Consider the following 19,221-nt stretch of genomic DNA (forward strand, 5'->3'; position numbering starts at 1 on the left):
CTGGGCATGGATGTCTTTGCCCTGGTAAGAGGCCACGTGGCCGTGGAACGCCCTCAGGTATCTTGTTTCTCTGTTCTAGAGGGGGCGAGACGTGTGCGGAACCCACTAAGGAATGATCTGAGACAGACAGGATGGGGATCGGGGACAGAGGACAGAAGGGGCGGGGCCAGGGTTAGGGGGTGGGGCTGCAGGGCGGACTCCAGACTGGGGCGCTTGGAGGCGGAGAGTGGGCGGGCCCGTGCTGGGGGCGGGCCCGGCGGGGTGGCGCCTCGGGCGGCGCGGGTGCATCGCAGCTGCGGAGCGCAAGCAGGCTGGCGAGTGGCGGCGGGTCCGCAGCGGCACGGCGTCCGGGCTCCGCGACGGGCTGAGGGCCATGGCCGCCTCTCCGGGCCCGGCCGGCGGTGCCGCCGCCGGGGCAGTGCACAGCTCCGGCCCGTTTGGCCTCGCCTTCGACTCCGGACTCGAGATCAAAACTCGCTCAGTGGAGCAGACGCTGCTCCCGCTGGTTTCTCAGGTAAAGCGGCGCGCGCGCGCGGCCCCTGCGTCTCCCTCCGGCCGCGGCCCGCGATGGCGGCGGTCGCTCTCGCGGCAGGGGCCGGGCTGGGCGGGAGGCAGCCGCTGCCCCACATTCCGCACCAGGACTCCGGCGTCAGTGTCGGACCGCCTGTCTGGGGCTTGAGGACTGGCCTTGGTTGAGGCGGCGGGAGTAGAGACCATCCGAAATCCGGCTGCGGGGCCAAGTGGGCTGAGCAGCAGCGGAGGCTGCGGGGCGGGGAGCCCCGTGCGGACCTGAGTGCCGGCCACAGGTGCGCCGCCCTGCCTCCCCACAGGATCCTCCTCGGGGCTGCAGCACCGGTAGCCCTCGGCTCCCCGAGGCCAGCTCCCCGGGGGCAGAGGGGACCCCCGCGGGGGCTCCGCTGGAGCTTAGGGGCCCTCCTCGCTGCCGCTCTTTAACCCACTGCCCGCACACCTTTGCACCTCCAGTCCAAACCCGGACCGTGGCCAGTCTGGCTGGGGCGTTGCTGCCGGCCTCCAAGTCCAGCGTGCTCTCCTCTCCCCTAGGCCTTTGTCCCTTTCCCCGGAGTGTGAGTCGGCTCGCCAGTCGCCCGTTCACCCCGGGCCACCCGGCCCCTTCACCTTAACCTGTCTGCTCACTTCAGCTGGCTTTTGTCCGGCCTCGGAAGGGTGAAGTGAAGGACCGTCTGATAGTTAATTCGGGTACACATCTTTTTGCCAAATCCCATTTGGGAATGTATGCTTTATTGAATTTATTGGTCCCAACAGAAGTCTGGAATCAGCTAATTGATGCGCATAGCTTTAGAGAAGTTTTTGTTACTGTGAGCCGAGTTTACGCAGCCTCCGGGCTGGAATTCCTCACCTAGATCTGTTGTGATGTGCTAAGCACTGTGGGAAGTGAAGAATTCTGTGCCTTCAGGAGCTCGTTGCAGGTGTGACTCACAACAAGACTGTTAACATCTTGATGCTTCACGTTAGCATTGCCAAGATTTTACAGGTAGAAGGAATCTTAAAGGTTATCTGATGCTAAATTTAAAAATTCTTACAGCATCCTTCACACCTGGTCACCAGTCCCCTGCTTTAACATGCTCAGTGATGGGGAGCCTGTAGCTATTGCATAGAATTTCCAATGCTATCTGTTCTCCATCCCAGCCCTGCAGATATTTGAAAACAGCAGTGGTACATGTCCCTAGATTCCTGTTATGCTGATTAAATAAACAGCCCCATTTTCTTCACCTGTGCTCATTTTAGCCTGGCTAACAGAACAGTGAATGAATAACCTTGACACTCCCCATCCTCCTTCCCTTCCAGGTCTGAAAGAAGCACTGACAGGTGGGATGAGTTGAGGATTAGTTAGTGATGTCTGCACTGCCCCTCCCACAAAAGAATACCACTACCACCACCAACACAACCACAACACAAAATGAAAAATACTGGAGTAGTTTTAAGAGAGAGAGTTAAGAGAGTGGTATTTTATCCATTTTTCTTTTTTTTAACAATCCAGATATAATGCTTACTATGCGCTAGGCCGTGTTCTAAGCACTTTATACATATTAATTCATTTAATTCTCATAACAATCTTGTGAGGTAGAGATATGTTTATTCTCATCATATGAATGAGGAAACTGAGGAATAATGAGGTTAAGTGACTTGTAGTGGGACTTGCACCTGTAAATGTCGAACTGGAGTTTGAATCCAGGCAGCCTGGTCCCAGAGTCTGTGCTGTTAGCTACACCATATTTGTTCTCCCTAGAGATTAGGGGCGGTGATGAGATCAGCCAGTAGTAGGTACAGAGAAGAGAGTCCACAGTGGAAAAACAAGCTGGAAGGTTGTTGTAATCTGGAGAAATGGTAACTTTTCACAGTATCACTGCTAAAAATGTATCCTAGAGTTCTGCATTGTGTAATTCTGGGGTAAGAGAGGGTGGAGAGAGTAGGAGAGTGGAGGAGGAAACGTGAATTGGCTGCCGAGAGTTAACTAGAGGTCAATGCCAAAGGGGGAAAATGCCAGCTTTTTTTTTTTTTCTTTTCCTTCCCTGTTAAAGACTCATTCAGGGCCATAGCTGAGGTTCTGCATTCCACACAGTATGTGTCCACAGCTGTATCTTTAGCATTATTGTAACTGATATTCCTAATGATTAACTGTACTCAACAACAAAAAAGTTAACTTATGCTTAAAATCAAGACATGTATAAAGCATGGCCAGAACACTCACAAAGCAGTTAAGTGTGAAATACAGCTTAGAATGATTTTTAAGTTTTAGTGAGTGTTAGTGGATTAAAGTGCAGCTCTCTGGAAAACTCATGTCCAGGAGTCTTATTTTCTAAGGATACGGCATTATTATCCAACTCATGTTTTACCACCATATCCACAAGAATAAGTTTAAGCTTTTCAGGCAAGCATTTGTTGTAAGCTTTCTAGTTGCTACTCTGTGGGACTTGTATTCTAGTTGGGAGACGGGGCAGGTACAGAATAGCACATGGCAAGTGTCAGATGAACATCATCCGTAGTAAATGCTCTAAGAGCTCAGAGCAGGTGTGGATGAGTCAGCAACAATGCCATCGAGGAGACAGGGTCTTGAGGTGAACAAGTAGGGCTAGCCTTGTACCACTTAGTCAGTTTTAAGCAGAGTTTCTACTCTGATATCATTTAACCTCTTCTGACTCTCCAGGTAAAAAGTTCTGGGTTCAATGGCCTTATTTTAGGAATGCAGCATCAGTATTAGACAAATATATATATACAATTTTCTGCATTTACATATTAGAAGAGATCCATGTTCTTAGCAACAGATGCAGAATAGCTTCAGTTAAATTCAACTTCTACTCATGATAAGGAACACATAGTAAACTAGTAATAGAAGAAAACTTCCTTAACCTGATAAAGAGTACCTACAGAAAACCTATAGTTAACATCACAGCAACAAGTCAAATTTAAAATAAACATTTCCGGGGCTTCCCTGGTGGCGCAGTGGTTGAGAGCCCGCCTGTCGATGCAGGGGACACGGGTTCGTGCCCTGGTCTGGGAAGATCCCACATGCCGTGGAGCAGCTGGGCCCGTGAGCCATGGCCGCTGAGCGTCCGGAGCCTGTGCTCTGCAATGAGAGGCCCGCGTACCGCAAAAAAAACAAAAACAAACAAACAAAAAAATCCAAAAACATTTCCTTTAAACTAGAAGCAAGAGGAGGGATATCTGCTCTCATAGCTTCTATTCAATTGTACTGTAAATCGTAACCAGTGGAACAAGACAAGAAGCGAAAGGTATAAAGGTAGGAAAGGAAAAATCAAAATATAATTATCTACATAGAAAACTGGAGTCTACAAATAAATTATAAAAGTTAGGAAGTTTAGTAAGTTCATTGAATGTAGGCTTCTAAAGTCAACTGCTTTTCTTTCTACATTAATAACAGAAAAGTCGTCCTAAAACATGATACCAGTTAGAATAAAACTGACAGCAAAATATGTGTATATATGTGTATAACAAAAGAGAGGCCAAACTTCATGAAGAAAATTTAAAAATTTTATGGAAAGCCAAAGTAGAGCTAAATAATGGGAGAAAAGTACCATGCTCCTGGCTAGATTGACTTGATATTATTTACATATCAATTTCCCCTATTGATATGTAAATTTAATGCAATTCCAATGAAAATTTCAACAGGATTTTTTTTAGTAGAATTTGATAAAAGTAATTCTAAAATTTGTATGAAAGAGCAAATAGCCAAGAATAGCCAGAAGAGAAACAAGGTGGGTGGACTTGCTCTACCAGATTTCAAGTCTTATTATAAAGCTAGAGTGTTAAGACAATGTGGGTCTAAGAACAGAGATGGACAAATAGACTAGTGAAACAGAATAGAGAATCTAGAAACAGATCCACACGTATACAGAAACTTGATAATTCACAGAATTGGCACTGCTCGTCAGTGGGGAAAGGAAGAACTTTTTAAAAAATGGGAACAATTGGTTATCTGAATAGAAACACATGATATTGAATCCCAATTCCAAATGGATTAAAAATATCAATATGAAAGGAAAAAACTTAAAACACTTTTAGGGAAAAAAATTGGTCAATATCTTCACCACCTCACGGTGGGAAAAGATTTCTTAATACACTGAAAGTATAAACCCTAAGCAAAAATTAATACATTTGCTCCATTAAAATGGAGAATTGGACTTCCCTGTTGGCACAGTGGTTAAGAATCTGCCTGCCAATGCAGGGGACACGGGTTTGAGCCCTGATCTGGGAAGATCCCACATGCTGCGGACCACCTAAACCCATGCGCCACAACAAGAGAAGCCACCACAATGAGAAGCCCGCGCACTGCAGCAAAAACCCAATGCAACCAAAAGTAAAAATATAATAAATAAAAAAAAGAAAGGAGAATCTTTGTTCATCAGAGTTGAAAGGATAAGCCTTAAAGTGGGAGAATATGATTGCAACACAAATAACCAACAAATGATTGGTAGCACCCAGGATAAATAAAGGACTCCAATGAATCAAAAATAAGATTACCCATTAAAAATTGGTAAAATGAATACTCATCTTGTAGAAGAGGAAACAGATGTCTAAAAGATATGTGAAAAGATGCTCAACTTTATTAGAAGTCAGTGAAGTATAAGTTAAAGCTGCAGTGAGAACAAGTGTTGGTGAGGAATGTGGAGTTGATGGAAATGTCAATAGTACAACAATTTTGGAAACCAGTTTGATGTAATAAAGTTCAAAGTGGGTATTACCTAAGGCCCAGGAATTTCACTGTTAAATCCATACCCCTAGAGAAAATCCTGCACGTGTATTAGAGACATAGATTGGAATGTTGATAGTCTTTTTACTTCTAATGGCTCCAAACTGGAAACTACCCAAACATCTTTTAGCAGTAGGATGTTTAAATAAAATGTGCTAAGTTCATACGAGATACCATGCAGCAGTGAAATGAATAAACCATAGCTATAATTATCAATATGGATGAATCTCAAAAGCATAATGTTAAGGGAAAAAAATTAAAGGTTCAAAACAGGCAAAACAAAACCATACATCATTTAAGGATATAACATGTGCAATAGTTATAATAAGGGAATGATGAGCACAAAATCAGAGCAGTGGTTTCCTCTGGGGCGGGGGATGAGGGGGTGATGTAGAAAGGGAGGGGCCCCCAGGGCGCATGGGTTGTCAGAGGTGCTGCTAATGTTTTCTTAAGCTTGGTGGTAGGTTTGTTCTGTCTTCCTTTCATTTCTTTAAATGGTATACATACCTGTTCTATACACTCATTTGTTGTATATTTCCTAATTCAGATGATTTTTTAAAAGCCCTGGGCTAAGTCACAAGCACATTTTCTACAGAGCAACTCCCCACCTTCTTTAATAATCACTTTATTCTTCCTGTCAAAATTCCCACTCCCAGTCTTACAATGCTTTTATCCAAGGAAGGGAAGAGGGATATCTGCCACACAGCTCCACCCTGGTGTGGAATGTTATTCTACCACCCACTAGTCTTTTCCTGTCTGTGATAGATTTACTTCACTCACTGTAATACAGACCCTTTAATTAATCTCCAGGGTAGCTCCCCTGTCTTCCCATTTCTCTCTGCATTGTCCTGGAAGCTTCTTAGGATCTTTGTCTCACTAAGTTGGAGATGAATACATATGGGACTCTGCTGATTTGCGTATGTGAATATATGTGTTTTTAATTGCAAAGGAAAAACACATAAATAGTGTATAAAGAGAGTGAAAGTGCCCTTTTTCCTGCTTTTAAAGACCCCTCATGATTTGGTGTGTTTTCTTCTATACTGGTTGTGATAGCTGATTAGCTGATTTTTCTATCTAATAATTTTGAGAATTTACTAATGAGTTAAGCCCAGGGATGAACTTCTCTCTCCTGGGCTGACTCCCTTGTTTTTCAGGTCCCAGGGAATTAAATAAAGCTTTGTTCTTTTATCTGGCCTACCATTTTTTTTTTTTTTCTCCCTGGGTCTTCACTTGCTTTCTTATCTTCCCACAAAATAAGTAAACTAAGATAATCCATTTCAATCAAGAGATTACTGTCAGTTATTCTAGAAAATAAGAATAACATCACAAACAAGAGGAAAGAACAGAGATTCTAGAAATGTGAAAAGGGCAATATCTAATCATTATGTAATGCTTACTAAATACCAGACACTGTTCTAAGTACTTTATTTACATATACTAATTTATTCTCCACAATGACCTTATGAGATGGGTACTATTATTACTCCTGTTTTTACAGATGAGAACACTGAGTCACAGAAAGGTTAGATAACTTGCTATATAATCATATGACAGAGCCAGAACTCAAACCCAGGCAGAGTGACGCCAGAATTCATGCTCTTAACTGCTAGGCTATACTTTGTTGGCGATGAGAACTTCTTGACACCCTTTGTTAGAAGGTATCAAGCAGGTCTGGGTTCTTACTCTTTTATTCCACAGGAGAGTTCTTCAATATATCAGATCCTCTTTCTTCCCCATGGGATACCTTCTCTGCCCTCTTTTCCAGTTCATTCAGACATTCTCTACACTCTGGTGTTAGGGCAACTCTAGGTTGTGACTCCCAATTTAATATGCCTCCTATTTTTGCAGAATAATAGCTAAAATTTTATTTGGCACATTCAAGGCAATTTTACCAGCTGTCAGTCTCCTGATTTTTTTTTTAACGTCTTTATTGGAGTATAATTGCTTTACAATGTTGTGTTAGTTTCTGCTGTATAACAGAGTGAATCAGCTATATGCATACATATATACCCATATCCCCTCCCTCTTGCATCTCCCTCCCACCCTCCCTATCCCACCCCTCTAGGTGGTCACAAAGCACCGAGCTGATCTCCCTGTGCTATGCCGCTGCTTCCCACTAGCTGTCTGTTTTACATTTGGTAGTGTATGTAAGTCAGTGCCACTCTCTCACTTCATCCCAGCTTACCCTTCCCCCTCCCCATATCCTCAAGTCCATTCTCTATGTCTGTGCCTTTATTCCTGTCCTGCCCCTAGGTTCATCAGAACCATTTTTTTTTTAAGATTCCATATATATGTGTTAGCATATGGTATTTGTTTTTCTCTTTCTGACTTACTTCACTCTGTATGACAGACTCTGGGTCCATCCAACTCACTACAAATAACTCAGTTTCATTTTTTTTATGGCTGAGTAATATTCCATTGTATATATGTGCCACATCTTCTTTATCCATTCATCTGTTGATGGGCACTTAGGTTGCTTCCATGTCCTGGCTATTGTAAATAGAGCTGCAATGAACATTGTGGTACATGACTCTTTTTGAATTATGGTTTTCTCAGGGTATATGCCCAGTAGTGGGATTGCTGGGTCATATGATAGTTCTATTTTTAGTTTTTTAAGGCAACTCCATACCGTTCTCCATAGTGGCTGTATCAATTTACCTTCCCATCAACAGTGCAAGGGAGTTCCCTTTTCTCCACACCCTCTCCAGCATTTATTGTTTCTAGATTTTTTGATGATGGCCATTCTGACCTGTGTGAGATGATATCTCATTGTAGTTTTGATTTGCATTTCTCTAATGATTAGTGATGTTGAGCATTCTTTCATGTGTTTGTTGGCAATCTGTATTATCTTCTTTGGAGAAATATCTAATAAGGTCTTCTGCCCATTTTTGGATTGGGTTGTTTGTTTTTTTGTTATTGAGCTGCATGAGCTGCTTGTAAATTTTGGAGGTTAATCCTTTGTCAGTTGCTTCATTTGCAAATATTTTCTCCCATTCTGAGGGTTGTCTTTTGATCTTGTTTATGGTTTCCTTTGCTGTGCAAAAGCTTTTAAGTTTCATTAGGCCCCATTTGTTTATTTTTATTTCCATTTCTCTAGGAGATGGGTCAAACTGGATCTTGCTGTGATTTATGTCATAGAGTGTTCTGCCTATGTTTTGCTCTAGGAGTTTGATAGTGTCTGGCCTTACATTTAGGTCTTTAATCCATTTTGAGTTTATTTTTGTGTATGGTGTTAGGAAGTGTTCTAATTTCATTCTTTTACATGTAGCTGTCCAGTTTTCCCAGCACCACTTACTGAAGAGTCTGTCTTTTCTCCATTGTATATTCTTACCTCCTTTATCAAAGATAAGGTGACCATATGTGCCTGGGTTTATCTCTGGGTTTTCTATCCTGTTCCATTGATCTATATTTCTGTTTTTGTGCCAGTACTATACTGTCTTGATTACTGTAGCTTTGTAGTATAGTCTGAATTCCTCTGGCTCCGTTTTTCTTTCTCAAGATTGCTTTGGCGGGGCTTCCCTGGTGGCGCAGTGGTTGAGAGTCCACCTGCCGATGCAGGGGACACAGGTTCGTGCCCTGGTCCAGGAGGATCCCACCGCAGCTGGGCCTGTGAGCCATGGCTGCTGAGCCTGTGCGTCCGGAGCCTGTGCTCCACAACGGGAGAGGCCACAACAGTGAGAGGCCCGCGTACCGCAAAAACGATTGCTTTGGCTATTCGGGGTCTTTTGTGTTTCCATACCAATTGTGCAATTTTTTGTTCTAGTTCTGTGAAAAATGCCATTGGTAGTTTGATGGGGATTGCATTGAATCTGTAGATTGCTTTGGGTAATATGGTCATTTTCACTATGTTGATTCTTCCAATCCAAGAACATGGTATATCTCTCCATCTGTTTGTATCATCTTTAACTTCTTTCATCAATGTCTTATAGTTTTCTCCATCTCCCTCTGCTATATTTTGGAAGAGTTTTAGAAGGATAGGTGTTAGCTCTTCTGTAAATGTTTGATAGAATTTGCCTGTGAAGCCCTCTCGTCTTGGGCTTTTGTTTGTAGGAAGATTTTTAATCACAGTTTCAATTTCAGTGCTTGTGATTGGTCTGTTTATATTTTCTATTTCTTCCTGGTTCAGTCTCGGAAGGTTGTGTTTTTCTAAGAATTTGTCCATTTTTTCCAGGTTGTCCATTTTATTGGCATATAGTTGCTTGTAGTAGTCTCTCATGATCCTTTGTATTTCTGTAGTGTCAGTTGTTACTTCTTCTTTCTCATTTCTAATTCTGTTGATTTGATTCTTCTCCCTTTTTTTCTTGATTAGTCTTGCTAATGGTCTATCAATCTTGTTTATCTTCTCAAAGAACCAGCTTTTAGTTTTATTGATATTTGCTATTGTTTCTTTCATTTCTTTTTCACTTATTTCTGATATGATCTTTATGATTTCTTTCCTTCTGCTAACTTTGGGGGTTTTTTTTTGTTCTTCTTTATCTAATGCTTTAGGTGTAAGATTAGGTTGTTTATTTGGGATGTTTCTTGTTTCTTGAGGTAGGATTGTACTTCCCGCTTAGAACTGCTTTTGCTGTGTCCCATAGGTTTTGGGTTGTTGTGTTTTCGTTGTCATTTGTTTCTAGGTATTTTTTGATTTCCTCTTTGATTTCTTCAGTGATCTCTTGGTTATTTAGTAGCCTATTGTTTAGCCTTCATGTATTTGTATTTTCTACAGATTTTTTCCTGTAATTGATACCTAGTCTCATAGCGTTGTGGTCAGAAAAGATACTTGATATGATTTCAGTTTTCTTAAATTTACCAAGGCTTGATTTGTGACCCAAGATATGGTCTATCCTGGAGAATGTTCCATGAGCACTTCAGAAGAAAATATATTCTGTTTCTTTTGGTTGGAATGTCCTATAAATATCAATTGAGTCCATCTTGTTTAATGTGCCATTTAAGCTTGTGTTTCCTTATTTATTTTCATTTTGGATGATCTGGCCATTGGTGAAAGTGGAGTGTTAAAGTCCCCTACCTTTGTTGTGTTACTGTCAATTTCCCCTTTTATGACTGTTAACATTTGCCTTATGTATTGAGGTACTCCTGTGTTGGGTGCATAAATATTTACAATCGTTTTATCTTCTTCTTGGATTGATCCCTTGATCATTATGTAGTGTCCTTCTTTGTCTCTTGTAATAGTCTTTATATTAAAGTCTATTTTGTCTGATACGAGAATTGCTATTCCAGCTTTCTTTCGATTTCCATTTGCATGGAATATCTTTTTCCATCCCCTCACTTTCAGTCTGTATGTGTCCCTAGGTCTGAAGTGGGTCTCTTGTAAACAGCATATGTACGGGTCTTGTTTTTGTATCCATTCAGCCAGTCTGTGTCTTTTGGTTGGAGCATTTAATCCATTTACATTTAAGGTAATTATTGATATGTATGTTCCTGTTACCATTTTCTTAATTGTTTCAGGTTTGCTTTTGTAGGTCTTTTCCTTCTCTTGTGTTTCCTGGCTAGAGAAGTTCCTTTAGCATTTGTTGTAAAGCTGGTTTGGTGTTACTGAATTCTCTTAACTTTTGCTTGTCTGTAAAGGTTTTAATTTCTCGATCGAATCTGAATGAGATCCTTGCTGGGTAGAGTAATCTTGGTTGTAGGTTTTTCCCTTTCATCACTTTAAATATGTCCTGTCATCCCTTCTGGTTTACAGAGTTTATGCTGAAAAATCAACTGATAACCTTATGGGGATTCCCTTGTATGTTATTTGTTGCTTTTCCCTTGCTGCTTTTGATATTTTTTCTTTGTATTTAATTTTTGATAGTTTGATTAATATGTGTCTTGGTGTGTTTCTCTGTGCATTTATTCTGTATTGGACTCCCTGTGCTTCCTGGACTTGATTGACTATTTCCTTTCCCATGTTAGGGAAGTTTTTGACTATAATCTCTTCCGATATTTTCTCAGACCCTTTCTATTTCTCTTCTTCTTCTTCTTTTTTTGCGGTATGCGGGCCTCTCACTGTTGTGGCCTCACCCATTGCAGAGCACAGGCTCTGGACGCGCAGACTCAGCGGCCATGGCTCACGAGCCTAGCCGCTCCGCGGCATGTGGGATCTTCCCGGACCAGTGCACGAACTCGCATCCCCTGCATCGGCAGGCGGACTCTCAACCACTGTGCCACCAGGGAAGCCCTCTCTTCTTCTTCTGGGACCCCTATAATTCTAATGTTGGTACATTTAATATTGTCTCAAATGTCTCTGAGACTGTCCTCAATTCTTTTCATTCTTTTTCTTTATTCTGCTCCCTGGCAGTTATTTCCACCATTTTATCTTCCAGCTCACTTATCTGTTCTTCTGCCCTAGTTATTCTGCTATTTATTCCTTCTAGAATATTTTTAATTTCAGTAATTGTGTTGTTCATCATTGTTTGCTCTTTAGTTCTTTTAGATACTTGTTAAATGTTTCTTGTATTTTCTCCATTCTGTTTCCAAGATTTTGGATCATCTTTACTATCATTACTCTGAATTCTTTTTCAGGTAGGTTCCCTATTTCGTCTTCATTTATTTGGTCTTGTAGGTTTTTACCTTGCTCCTTTGTCTGTAACATATTTTTTTGGTCATTTCTTTTCTTTCTTTTTTTTTTTTTTTGATGGGTGGTGCTGTGTTCCTGTCTTACTGGTTGTTTGACCTGAGACATCCAGCACTGGAGTTTGCAGGCAGTTAGATTGAGCTGGGTCTTGGTGCTGAGATGAGGACCTTTGGGAGGCTTCACTCCGATTGACATTCCCTGGGCTCTGAGGTTCTCTGTTAGTCCAGCGGTTTGGACTTGGAGCCCCCGCCATAGGAGCTTGGGCCCAACCTCCGGCCTGGGAAGTAAGATCCTGCAAGGTTCTCTGCCTATGCCCATGGCCCCTGCAGCTCCTTCAGGCATATGTGGGGAGCAGGCCCCAGCTCTGGGAGCACTCAGCCATGGGACTTGCCACGCCTCCCCTGATTCTTAACGTAATCCTGGGAGGAAAGAGGCTGTGTAGCGACTGAGAGGCAACTTACTGCCTTTGTGACCTTGGGAAAATTCTTAACCTTTTCAAATTTCAGGTTTTTAATCTGTAAGATGAGGGTAGTAACAGTATCTACCTCACAGAGATGTAAGCATTGATTGAATCAGTACATGTAAAGCACATCAGATAGCCTTTGCTGTTGTGCTTAATGTTAAATGTTAACTAGTTTTATTTTTTGCTTGATAAGGAAATGGAAGTTTGGCCTCACTTTTGTTAAACTGTGTTTAAGTATGTCTATGTAGAAAGCAAGACTGAAAAGAACTATGCCAAGTTGCTTACAAGGTAGTGGGATTATGGGTCACTTTTATTTCTTAGGGCTTTCCTATATTACCCCTTCCCGTTTTTAAAAACAATTAACATGTATAACTTTTTGGATCTCCCTTTTAAAAAGTTTGAAAATAATTTTAGGACATATATAGACCTTTTTTTGTGTATAAATTTATTTATTTTATTTATTTATTTTTGGCTGTGTTGGGTCTTCATTGCTGTGTGCGGGCTTTCTCTAGTTGCGGTGAGCAGGGGCTACTCTTCGTTGTGGCATGCGAGCTTTTCATTGTGGTGGCTTCTCTTGTTGCAGAGCACGGGCTCTAGGTGCACGGGCTTCAGTAGTTGTGGCACGTGGGCTCAGTAGTTGTGGCTTGCGGGCTTTAGAGCGTAGGCTCAGTTGTTGTGGTCAAGCCGGACCAGGGCTTGAACCTGTGTCCCCTGCATTGGCAGGTGGATTCTTAGCTACTGCGCCACCAGGGAAGTCCCATACATAGACCTTTTAATAAGAAATTTTATAAATTGACTTGGCTTCTCCAAATTCAATTTGAAATGCATACCTGTATTTGGACTGAATATTTTGCAGAGTGCTTTGAGTAAAAGGAAAATAGCCACACCTAATTATGCACTGGGGAGGATGCTTGTAGTGAAAGCAAAATGTGTGTTTCAGAAGTGAACAATAGTTGGTATTTTAGCCTAATTGCAGGATCTTTTCTTTACAATTGAAAAGTCTAAACTTTATAAAGGATTTAATAAAAACAACTTAAACTTCTTTTCTCCAGAGTTTCTTCCAACATGGTTGTTTGGAACAGTCAGTGGTGGTCAAGTTCTCTGTTCTCCAGGTGATACTAAGAGTTCCCTAGGATGTATCAGGTGTGGAGAAGGACTAAGCTGGTGCTCATAGTATTCATATTTGTTTCCCTGCTTCCCATAACCCATAGTTATCCTCAAAATTCAACCATAGAAACACTTCTTTGATGGACTACCTAGTAATTTTAGGTAATATTTTATCTTGAAGAAAGTATTTTTCCCCCTAAAAACAAAAACACTCAAAAAACCCAGGAAGATTGAAAAGCTCCACTAAAGGAAAGAGTATGGGGTGGACTTTGGTGTCAGATAAACCTGGGTTCAAATTCTAAACTAGGCCGCTTCTTAGCTGTGTAAGCCAAGTACTTAATTTCACTCAGCCTCCGTTTTCTTATCTTGAATAGTATGTAAGGATTAAATAAGAGAGCTAATGATAATATGCCTCTGAGTACTTAAACTGGGTACTATGTTAAATATGATACCACATCATTTTCTTTAATCCTCTTGTCAGTTGAGAAGTCAGAGGCAGGGAAGTCAGGTTGGCTAAGTGGTGAAGAGGCTAGGCTCTTGAGTCAGAGTATCTGGATTTAAATCTTAAATCTCCTACTCTTCTTGATGTCTAATTTCCTTACTCTCCATGCTGTCTAGTTTTCTCATTTCTGAAATGGGGATGATATTAGTACCTATTTCATTGGGATTTTGTGGGGCATTATAATGTAGTACTTAAAAGTGTGGTCTCTGCCAGCGTTATCCTGATACCAAAGCCAGATGAGGACACTATAAGGGAAAAAACCAAACCAAAACAACAACAGCAAAAAACTATAGGCCAATATCCCTGATGAATACAGATGCAAAAATTATTAACAAAATACTAGCAAACTGAATTCAGTAGCACATTAAATGGATCATACACCATGATCAAGTGGGATTTTGTGGGGCATTATAATGTAGTACTTAAAAGTGTGGTCTCTGCCAGCGTTATCCTGATACCAAAGCCAGATAAGGACACTATAAGGGAAAAAACCAAACCAAAACAACAACAGCAAAAAACTATAGGCCAATATCCCTGATGAATACAGATGCAAAAATTATTAACAAAATACTAGCAAACTGAATTCAGTAGCACATTAAATGGATCATACACCATGATCAAGTGGGATTTATCCCTGGGTTGCAAGGATGGTTCAATATACGCAAATCAATAAATGTGATACACCACATTAATAAAATGAAGGAAAAATTATGTAATCATCACAATACGTGCAGAAAAAGCATCTGACAAAATTTTAACATTCTTTCATGATTGAGTATATAAAGAATGTACCTCAACATAATAAAGGCCATATATTATAAGCTCACAGCTAACATCATTCTCAACAGTGAAATGTTGAAAGCTTTTTCTCTAATGTTAGGAACAAGACAAGGGTGTCCATTCTCACCACTCCTATTCAATATAGTACTGGAAGTGTTAGCCAGAGCAGTCAGGCAACAAAAAGGCATAAAAGGCATCAAAGTCAGAAAGGAAGAAGTAAAATTATCTCCATTTGCAGATAACATGATCTTATATATAAGGAAATCCTAAAGACTCCACCAAAAAACTGTCAGAACTAATAAACAAATTCCTAAAGTCGCAGGCTAAAAAAATCAACATGCAGAAATTGGTGTTGTGTTTCTATACACTAAAAACAAAGTATCTGAAAAAGAAATAAAATGGTATCATTTACAATAGCATCAAAAATGATAAAATACTTAAGAATAAATTTAACCAAGGAGGTGAAAGATCAGTACATTGAACACTATAAAACTTGGATGAAAGAAATTGAAGAAGACACAAGTAAATGGAAAGATAAGCCATGTTCATAGGTCAGGAGAATTAGTATTAAAATGTCCATACTACCCAAAGCTATCTATAGCTTCAGTGCAATTCCTATCAAAATTGCAATGGCATTTTTAACAGAAATAGAAAAACAATCCTGAAATTTGTATGGAAGCACCAAGACCCCAACTAGCCAAGACATCCTGAGAAACAGGAAAAAAGCTGGAGGCATCACACTTCCTGATTTCAAACTATACTACAAAGCTATAGTAATTAAACAGTAGGGGACCGGCATTAAAATAGACACATGGTCCACTGGAACAAAATCCAGAGCCCATGCATACATAGTAAACTAATATTTGACAAGGGAGCCAAGAATACTCAATGGGTAAAGGATAGCTTCTTCAATAAATGATTTGGGAAAACTGGATAATCCCATGTAAAAGAATGAAATGGGACCCTTATCTTATACCACTCACAAAAATTAACTTGAAATGGATTAAGACCCAAAGCCATAAAACTCCTAGACAAAAACATAGGGAAAAAATCTCCTTGACATTGGTCTTGGCAATGATTTTGGGATATGACATCAAAAGCACAAGTAACAAAAGCAAAAATGGACAAATTGGACTACATCAGTCTAAAAAGCTTCTGTACAGCAAACAATCTGATTTAAAAATGAGCAGAGGAATTGAATAGACATTTTTCAAAAGACATACAGATGGCCAACAGGTACATGAAAAAATGCTTAAAATCACCAATCACCAGGGAAATTCAAGTCAAAACTACAATGAGATATTACCTCACATCTGTTAAAATTGACTGTCATCAGAAAGATGAGATAAGTGATGGTGGGGATGTGGAGAAAAGAGAATGCTTGTGCACTGTTGGTGGGAATGTAAGTTGGTGCAGCCACTATGGAAAAGAGTATGAAGATTCCTCAAAAAATTTAAAAAATAGAACTACCATATGATCCAGCAATCCCACTTCCTTCATAGAAGGAAGATCAACTAATCTCAGGTAGCTACACAGATACTTTCTATCACATTGTCCTATTTTAATATTTTGCATAGCATTTACATTAATTTTTTTTTAACCTATGTGTGTAATTATTGTGTCTCCCCTCACACCACTAGAATGTAAGGTCCATGAGAATATGGGCCTTTTCTTCCTTGTTCATTGCTGTTTCATCATTGCCTAGAATTTTGTTTGACATATGATAGGTGTGCAACAAATATATTTTGTACAATTGGATTATTGTTATTTTGATAGACTGTAAACAGAATAAGGGCAGGATTGTGTTAGTCTTGTTCAGTGATGCATCCTCAGGACCTGGATTCTAGGAAATTTTCAAAATTTGGACGATAATATTATAGATGAGGAAATTTAGAGAGGTTAAGTACATTTCCCTAGGTCATTTAGTTAGTAATGGCAGAGCCAAGGATCAAACCCAGGCCTTCCTGACTCTAAATTATTAATACCATAACACATAAAGTGCTTGGCACGTAGTTGCCACTCAAAGGGCAAGTCCCTTCCTCTTCTCTTAATTCACTATTCTTGTCTTTGTTAATATATATATATATATTTTTTTTGTTAATATATTTATATAAATCATTTCAAAGTTATACACAATGGACATGTACCATTTGGGATTTATATTTTTCATGTAACATTCTTTAAATATTTTCATATGTCACTATAGTTCAGGTACTGATTTTCTAGGACATTTTGAAGATTTGTATTTGTTTCAACCAGCTTAACTTGTCACCTTTTATATTTTATTTCAGGGCCTGGAGTCAAGTGTTAAAGGTCTTGGTATTTCGTTTACTTTGAGTCTGCAACAAAACTGAGAGAAGTATAAAACATAGATTATAGTGGTCCTTCTAAAGTGTAAACAAGTATGGTTCATGTACCATTTTGTACAACCTACACACTGTGCTAGGCAGTGGAGTGGAATGCGCGGTGAAGAAGATGCTGTCTCTGCTCTCGCAGTAGCTCAAGTCACAGTAGAGGAATCTAGACCTGACGTGCTTTGGTTTTATGTGGATTCTTTGAATGTAATGATCCACCTTCTCCTACTTTTCTCCTGTCTTTAAGATTTGTTGAAATGTCTGGAGGGCTTATAGAACTGTGTGCCCTGGATAACTGCCCTCAGGTAAACTTAGAATTGTTATTAATGGAAATGTTGTCCTCAGGAGGGTTGCAAGATGATTTGCTCCTTGTCTTTGGGTTGAAGCATTAAAACTATCAATTAATTTAGTGTATTAGGCTAGTGTAGTATGCTGGGCTTAATTTTCTTGGCCATTGTGATACAGCTTTAAAAAAAAGTATTGAGATAAAATTTAAGCAGGTTGCTTTTATCTTTTATTTTTAGATCACCACACTTATTAATCATAAAGATAATACCAAAAAGTCTGATAAAACTCTGCAAGCAATTCAACGTGTAGGACAAGCCGTAAACTTGGCAGTTGGAAGATTTGTTAAAGTAGGGGAAGCTATAGCCAATGAAAACTGGGACTTGAAAGAAGAAATAAATATTGCCTGTATTGAAGCTAAACAAGCAGGTATGTTAAAGCCTACTTATACGAATTTTCTTGCTTTGGATATCATGACAAATTATTGTCTTATTTTGAGTAAAGATGTGTACTGTGTTTTAGCCCTTTTATTACTGATGCCTGGGTCATTAAAGCCCTAGATTAGCGTCCAGGAATATTGAATTTCTCTTGGATTAAGTCCTAAATCTGAAACATTGAATTCTTTCATTGGGCAGGGTAGAAGCCCACCATCCTGGCCATCAGCCATTGAATGCAAGAGGTATAGAAGGAACATGAGGCATGGACTCTACTGTCAAGGAGCATATTAGCCTATTTGCCATCACGTAGGAAATGGAAATAAAAATAAGCCTGTTCCTGTCTCTACAGCAGACAAATCTGACTTCAGATTTCCTGATGTCTCACAAGTCTATAACTGGTGTCATAGAAGTTTGAGAGAACCTGGGGAGTTTTGACGGATACAGATAATTCAGCTTTGTTAAAGTGTCATTTATCCACCTATTCTTTAAATAAATATTTACTCAGTGCTGGCCATATGCCAGGCATTCTTCTAGACCAGAGGGATATAGCCACATAGAAATCAGTATATAGTCTGCCCTCGTGGAGCTTGCATTCTAGTGAGGGAGACCATAAACAAATGAATAAATAGATATGTGCATAAGGACAGGTGGCGACAGTTATCATGGAGAAAATGGTAAAGCAGAATAAGGGTTAGGAGACCAAAGGAGGTATATTTTAGGGAGGGCAGGGTTTTTCAACTTTGATGCCGTTGACATTTTGGGCTTGATAATTCTTTGTTGGGGGTGCGGGCTGCCCTGAGCATTGTACAGTCCCTAACTTCTACCTATCAGATGCCTGTAAATCCCTTCTTTCCCCATTGTGACAGCCAAAAATGTCTTGACATTGCCAAATGTCCTCTGAGGGATCAAAATGGCCCCCCCCAGTTGAGAACTACTGAAATTGGGGGGTGGAGTCAGGAAATCTCTCTAAGGAAGTAACACTGAAGCAGAGACTGCAGTGAAGTGAGGACCCCAACTATATGAATATCTGGGGGAAGGACATTCCAGGCAAGGAGAAGAGCAAGAACAGGTATGGCTTTCTAGGCAAAGATAGGAACTTTGGGCCGTGTTCTAAGTGTCACAGTGGGGCTAGTGGAAGGTTTTGTGCAGGATGGTGACATAATCTCATTTATATTTTAAAAGGATCCCTGGTGGCTGCTGTAGGGAGAATAGATTTTAGGAGGTATGGGGGTGAAATCAGAGACCAGTTAGGAGGCTGTTGTAGTGGTTCAGGTGATAGACGATGGTGACTTAGACCCAGTGATAGCACTTGAGGTGGTGAAAAGCAGTTGCATTTGGTTATATTGAAAAGGTGGAGCTGGTAGGATTTGCTGATAGTTTGGATGTGGGATGTGATGGGAAGAAGAGTCATGGATAACTCCAAGGTTTGATGGGTAAATGGTGGTACTCTTAATTGAGATGGGCAACCCTGAGAGAGGAGCAG

The 19,221-nt window shown here is 40.4% G+C and overlaps 1 protein-coding gene across 2 annotated transcripts in view; it reads left to right on the plus strand.

Annotated features, from left to right (window-relative positions):
* Positions 1-319: 319 nt before the first annotated feature.
* Positions 320-19,221, plus strand: part of CTNNAL1 (catenin alpha like 1) — a 58,915-nt gene continuing 40,013 nt past the window's right edge. For both annotated transcript variants that reach the window (XM_030859078.2, XM_030859079.2), the window contains exons 1-2: positions 320-514; positions 17,541-17,730. In XM_030859078.2, coding sequence (XP_030714938.1) covers positions 374-514; positions 17,541-17,730 — 331 coding nt within the window. In that variant the 5' untranslated portion in view covers positions 320-373. The remainder of the gene's footprint in view (positions 515-17,540; positions 17,731-19,221) is intronic.

The sequence above is a fragment of the Globicephala melas genome, chromosome 6, assembly GCF_963455315.2.
Source record: "Globicephala melas chromosome 6, mGloMel1.2, whole genome shotgun sequence".
In the NCBI taxonomy this organism is placed as follows: Eukaryota; Metazoa; Chordata; class Mammalia; order Artiodactyla; family Delphinidae; genus Globicephala; species Globicephala melas.